The 6,799-nt window shown below is 45.2% G+C and overlaps 1 protein-coding gene across 16 annotated transcripts in view; it reads left to right on the top strand.

Annotated features, from left to right (window-relative positions):
- The first annotated feature begins 2,530 nt into the window (after window positions 1–2,530).
- The window catches only part of FAM3A (FAM3 metabolism regulating signaling molecule A), a 35,253-nt gene continuing 30,984 nt past the window's right edge, over window positions 2,531–6,799 (top strand). For all 16 annotated transcript variants that reach the window (XM_072626801.1, XM_072626797.1, XM_072626800.1 and 13 more), the window contains exon 1: window positions 2,531–2,885. In XM_072626801.1, the coding sequence (XP_072482902.1) occupies window positions 2,873–2,885 (13 nt within the window). In that variant the 5' untranslated portion in view covers window positions 2,531–2,872. The remainder of the gene's footprint in view (window positions 2,886–6,799) is intronic.

The following is a 6,799-nucleotide window of genomic DNA, read 5'->3' as shown; positions in this document are numbered from 1 at the left end:
CAGAGTTTGGCTGGCTTCTTACCTTATACTGCCAACTGGGCATTGCCTAGGGGCTGGGCAGCTGATGATGACAGGGCTTTCCCAGTAGTAATAATTCCCAGTGGTGGGGCTCAGAGAATGCTGGCTGTGGGGCTTGACCCATCCCTCTTTCCCACCTCACAGCTCCACACCTTGGTGAGGTTGGAGCCACTTGCAGCTGCTGGGATAGGATGGGTGATACTCCAAGACTGTGCCTAGAGGGGTGGGCTGCAGGGTGGCCCCTCTGTGGCTACTGCCCCCTTTCTGCTAGATGGGGAAAAGTGACTCGAATTTCCTACAATTCTCCAGCACTCTTTTCTCTTAATCTTATCTGGGATGAGAGGGGTTAACAGGTAAAACATGAGGCTGCTTGTAATCCCTGTACTGATGAAGAAGTTAGGGAGTAGAGGGTAGGTGTGCTGGGACCTCAAGAATGCCAAGGCAGAGTCTCCTAGAATGAATTCACATACTCAAGCTATTTTTCAGTCAAGAGACAGTTTATTATCATAGCAATAGAAATGGGTAAAGCCCCTTTGGGGAACTTGCACCCTAATGGAGGTAAATCTAGAACTTATATAGAAAAGGGGCATAGGAAAGGAATGCCGGGGGTGCTAGTTCAGTAATCTAAGGGTCCAGGTGTCCTTGGGAGCTATGGATGAGAAAGTGTAGGGAGTATACCAGACACCAAAGGAGTTGTCAGAGGCATGGACCTTGGGAATCTGGCAGGGACCAATCAGGGACAAAAATCTTTGTGCTAGGCACCACTCTGTCTGCTCTGATGAAGGAATTATGGAGTCAGGTCAGAAACAAAGGAAAATTTTCTCACAAGCAGGGGGCTACTTTCATAGACATGATCTTAGGGCTTTTGGGGGAGCCAGGTCCCACCACCCCGTTATTGAGATACCCTCTTGACTCCAGGGGAGGAAGCAGGGAATGTTGAGTGATCGAGATTGTAAGGAGGTGTTTTAGCAGAGGACAAATTCCTGGAATTACCCCCAAAGTCTCAAGAGTTGTCTCCTGCAGTCTTAAAATGATCAGTTTCCAAACTCCTTAATGATTAATTTCAAAACCTCCAGAATCTGCTAAGATGTTTTTAGCTGTATCCAACTTTTTTACTGTAGCCTCAACCTCTCCAAAATTAGAACCACAACCAAAAAGTCTTACAAGCTTTTCTCTTTTAAAAAAATAATCTAATTTGTTCTTCTTTCAGCTATGACCTCAAAATAACAAGAAAGCTTTCTTTTTTCTTTCTTTCTTTTTCTTTTTCCTTTCTCAGTGTTTTCTCTAGCTACAGCCCTCAGAAGTTTTCTTGCTGGCTGCATTTTAAATCTTACAAGGTAACAGACTCAGACATTTAAAAGATGGAGACAGACACAGACAGTTAATATGACAAATACAAACTCTAGCCATAGAATGACAGGGAGAGGGGAAGTCGGAAAGCTTGAAGGGGCTTGTTAGAAATCGCCATCATGAATAGGCTATTATTACTCTAAGGAAGGGAGTTGGGGAATTTGGATTCAAGACTAAAAGTGCAGCCTCTGTGTACCTCTCCTAGATGAGAGAGGGGCAAAGAGAGGAGATGGGAACTGGATCTTGCAAGCATTCCTGGGAGTATCCCTGAGGTTTTGGATTTAAAGAGACAAGTCCCAATGAAGTTAAGTTCAGGGATCTAAGTCCCCCCTAGTCCCCCTAGTCTTTAAGAAGAGGAGAGGGGGAAGGGCATTAAAATGGCATCAGGAAAAGAGTGCTGAAGCTGAGGTAGTTTTGTGAGCTGTAAGAGAAGAAGCTTCTGGTTTGTTCCCACCATTTAAGCAAACCATCAGTGACAACTCTCCTACTCTATCTAGACATAACAGAATTGCAGAGGATATCCAAATGACAAAAAAGATCTATGCATGTGGCCTTTGTCCCAGAGACAGTTTACAGAGAAAAATGTGGACTGCAACAAATGAGTGGGGTCCAACGTTAGGACAGGCAGTAGATCTGGACCATCCCTGTCCTGGACGGAACTTTCACAAGAACAAGTCCTGTAGGTGCCCAGTCCCAGTGCTGTCCAGGGGAAAGGTTCCATCTCTAGTGGCTGTCCTATCTGAGTAAACGGCATCATAACTGTCAATCTTACAGAGTTTGTTCTAAGAAAGAAAACCAAAATTAAGCTGTATGTGCATGTTTATATCTCTCAAAGCAGATGATGTGTTATGGGTCCATACATGACAGTTATAAGAATGAGCTCAAAGAAAGGGCAGTTGAAGAAGACTTTACATCCTTAGAGAGAGGAAGTATTTCCTTCTCCCTTCCTTCCTGGCTCTCGATGCCTATGTCAGGCAAAATTATAGTCTCCATATGTGTCAGCCATAGACATGGGCATAAAACATTAACGTCATAACAATATCCATAAAATAACAAGACAACATTTCTAAAATCTAGAAGGGCGGGATTAGGTGGGAGGGCAGGACCTAAAACCCTGGACTAGTGCTGAGCACTGGCCAATAGGAGGCACGGGGGCGGGGCCAGGGCGGGGCCGGTCACGGAGCATGCGCGTGTGACCTCCCTCGGCCTGCGTGTGTGGGTGTGGCCGGGCCGCCTGCCTCCTTCTGGGGCGGTCTCCTCCCTGCTTCGCCCGGGTGGGCAGGGAGGCTGTCAGGACTCGGCCGCCTCTCTCTGCTCCCCTACGGATCGCCTTCCCACCCTCCCGCCGGGCTGGGCCGCGCTGTGCTCGCTGTGCCCGCCCCTTCCCGCACTCCCCTCTGGGACTTGAGACAGAGTTGTGACCGGCCCGCGCACGCGCACACACGCTCGTCACACATTTTTCTCTCTCTGACGCACGCACGCGCACTCACAGCTCCCCGGAGCCATGAGGGTGGCAGGTAGGAGGGGACCTAGCTCCCGGGAAGCCGGGGGCGGGGATGGGGGGCGCCGGGGTGGCGCTTTGGAGGGAGTTCGGAGGGGAGGAAGGACGGCCCTGCAGGCGTGAGGGCCGGCCGGTGCAAAGGCCTGGAGGACGGGCACTGGTAGTAGTAGGTTTCGAAGCTCTGCCTGACGTTGACAGCCGAGTAAGGCCTTTCGAGGCCTGCGCTCTGGGGGCCGCTTCGGAGGGTTCTTTGGCGGCCGCAGCAGCAGCCAGGCTCACGATCTGCTGGGGCGGGGGGAGACCCGCCTACCCTGGGGGGCTCGCCTGCGGGCTGTAGATACCTGAGGGGGGCCCGAGGTGACCAAAATGGACGATGAGGACCAGATGGAAAGCCGAGGAATCCAGTGCTAGGAAAGTCGGGGAGAGAGAACAGGGATGTTGCAGAGGAAACTGAGCAAGGATAAATCGAAGTAGGAAATCCCTCAGTTTCCTCTTCAATCCAGGCCATTTTCACCGAGGGCTTGGGTTTTCAGAGCCTAACTAAGTGAAGGGAGAAACAGCCAGAAAGATCAGAGCCTCTCCCATCAAGGTTCTCCAAGAGACCCTCCCCCCCCCCCCAAGAAAAGCTGGGATCCCCTCAACCCCATCCCAGTGTCCCAAAATTATCATCAAAGGAGATCAGCCTGGCCAAGTGTGGGTGGTACACAGAGAAATACCAGCAGTCATTATTATTATGGAAATGAGGAGATTAACTCAGCCCTAGGTGATCCAGCCAAGTCCTTGCTGAGCTATTAACCAGGACAGCCAGTACAAAAGAATATTTGGAGTCTCTTGCTAGCAGGAGCTTTGATTTTCTATTCCTAGGGCCCTACCACACGGCCTTGCACATAGCTATAGGGGCAGGAAACTCCTATCAAGAGGGGTCTGCATCTTCTCAGCTATTCATATAATCTTGGAAAGTTGCCTAGAGCAAGGAAGGGTAAGAGAAAAGGAGAGAGAGAAAAGGATGAGGGGTAAAGGGGGAGAGAGGATGGGGAGAGGGGGATCAAGAAGGGAGAAAAACAAAGAGGGAGGGAACAGAAGGGGTGGGATGGGGTAGAGGAAGAGCAAGAGAGAAACGCATTTGCCCAGGTTTCACAGTCTGTGTGGATCAGTTAATGGACAAGCTGGGATTCAGAATGAATCCTCCCTCCAGAGCTCATCTTGCCGTCTTTAGAAAAGTACTTTTGCAAAGTTTAAAGGACTATGGTCTGTTGTAGACTAATTTCATTGACTCCCTGGCAAGTCCATAGGGATGCTCTCTGCACTGAGAAACCATCTCCTTGACTGCCCTTTCTTCTGCTATGGATAGGCTCAAAGGTTTGGACTTGGAAGGGGCCTGGGAGGTGATCATTTCCCTTCCAAATGAGTGGACCCTGAAGCCCAGAGTCCCAAGGGAAGGCAGGCAGGCAGGTGTACATGTTTTCTCTCCATGTGGCCTGAGATTCCTGGACCATGGACTCCAAAGCCAGTCTTTCTGCTACACCTACCACACATGTCCTTCCCTGTTGGGAAAACCACAAAACAACAGGGCACAAACTAGGTATAGACTGATATCTTCCATCTGTACAATGGAAGATGTTTCTCTTGATCTTTCCCATCCATCTAGTTTCCCCAGCACTTTTTATCCCAGATACTCTTATCCCAGAAGCTGGAGTTTTTGAGATTATCAAACACTAGATAACTATGGTCATTTTTTCCCCACTGATCTATCATTCTGTTTCTTAGGTAGTACTAGATAGTTTTGCTGCTTCATAATATAATTTTAGATCTGGTATGGCCAGGCCACCTTCCTTTGAATTTTTTTCCATTAATTCCCCTGATATTTTTGACCTTTTGTTATTCCAGATGAATTCTGTTATTTTTTCTAGCTCTGTAAAATAATTTTCGGGAGTTTGATTGGTATAGCACTGAATAAGTAAATTAATTTAGGTGGCCTTCCTAGTCCTGGGTATGCAAAGGGCTCAAGTAGGGAGAGAGATGTTCTTCATGCAGGTCTGGTCCAGACTCTTGGGAAAGCTGTCCACATCTGATGTCATCTTTTTCAGGCCCTTTTGAAACTGAAGGGCAAGGTCTCCTATGGACTCAGGTGTCCACCCAGGAGCAGGAGCAGTGGATGTGACAGATGGATCCCAGAGTCTATACAGAAAGACCTGACAGGGGCTCCCAGAAAACATATGATTTGATAATTGAGAGGAAACAATACAACATAGGTAACATGGCTAAAGGCACAGGAATAGTTCAGCCACTCAGGACTAGGTTCAAACAGTACAATAAATGGTTTTAGTTTCCTAGTCATGCAGGGCTAAGTTCAAACAACACAATAAAGTTTTTCTCACAGTTCACAAAATTGCATTTTTACATTAAGTCAGGTACAGATTAAAGCTTAGATGGCTCACAATAGAGCAGTTTTGAGAAGGGAGATTTACATGTCACCATGATAAACAAGAAAACTTAAACATGAACCATACAAATCAGTGTTAACTACTACATTCTTTATGTCCATTTAAACATCACTTTTTGAATCCCAGGTGTCTCATGTAGTTATCTGATACCTAGATATCCTGTCTTTGACAATAGGTTTTAAACTCAGGACAGTCCAAAAAGAGAGTTCTGCTTCTCTGGTTCAGATCTAGAAATTTTCCAGATAATGCTGACAGTATAAATTAGTAAAATCACCTCCATGTTTTTTTGAAACTTCATAGAATTTCACTTTATATATCATTTGCTGTTCTATCCTTACCTAAATCCTGTATCTGGTATAAGAATCTTTTAATGTGAGGGTCCAACCATAAAATGAACTCATCTGCCTTTTAAAATTATTGGACATATACTTTAATTAAGAAAAAATAATTTTACTTTTACCACTATCTTATACAATTTTTGTGCAAAAATTCAAATTTGAGATCTTATTACCAAAACACGATGAATTTTAGAAGCCAAGCACATACATCTGTATATAATTCTTGGAGGAATCAGTCTGATCCTGTCACTTTTCCTCAAAATTTGATATTCTATTTAATCAGACATCTGTCACATTACATCTTTATCTTATTACCTGGTCTAATCACTTCCTCCTTTGGAGCATGTTATCTCTGTGTTGTATTTATGTATTTGGCCATGAATATAGGTTAAAGTTGTAAGCTATTAATTCTTGCATCCCATTATAGTAACTCAGAGATGTTCCAATATCCATTATTTAATAGATTTAGCCTTGTACTTACAGAACTTCCTGATTATAGAGATTTGCTATGAAAGAAAAAGAGGGACAATGTCGTATAACTTAACAGATGGAAAGGAATTCCTTCGTTCTGTTTGATTCCAGGAATGAGTCATATCTGACAGCCAATCATGTAACTCTTAGGTGCCGAAAGCAGGGCTTAGGAGTAATCAAGTGGGGAATTTCCTTTTTCAGAAAGGAAATAGCACATTTGGGAAACAGAGTTAGGAAGATCCTACTCAGGCTGTGTCCAAGGTCATCTCCAAAACCTTTCCAGGCATCCACCGTTCTCAGCCTGCAGCACATGGCAGTTGGCTTTATGATAGCTTAGGCAACTATTCCTGTAATCAGAGCTTCAAACAATAGTGAATTGCAGTCCTGGTCTTAATAAATATTGACTGATGTCCTTTAGATAGGATCATCTCAAATTTCATTGAGCTATTATCAAATCAAGTAACATAATTTTTCCTGTCTTCTTAAAATACTTCCTCACACTCTCTAAACATACTTAAGCCGGCTGAAACTGATCCAAAAGTATCCAGGACAACTATCTAGGGATAAGAGGGGTTTAGATAACCCCCATTCGTTCCGAAACCTTATTATCTGCCTTCCACATTTTCAATCAGACCTTTATCTTTCCAAATCTCTCAATCCCATTATTCAAATTATTC

The sequence above is a fragment of the Notamacropus eugenii genome, chromosome X (assembly GCF_028372415.1).
Source record: "Notamacropus eugenii isolate mMacEug1 chromosome X, mMacEug1.pri_v2, whole genome shotgun sequence".
NCBI classification, from domain to species: domain Eukaryota; kingdom Metazoa; phylum Chordata; class Mammalia; order Diprotodontia; family Macropodidae; genus Notamacropus; species Notamacropus eugenii.
Note: the sequence above shows the minus strand (reverse complement) of the source record. Positions and strands in the feature narration are given on the sequence as shown.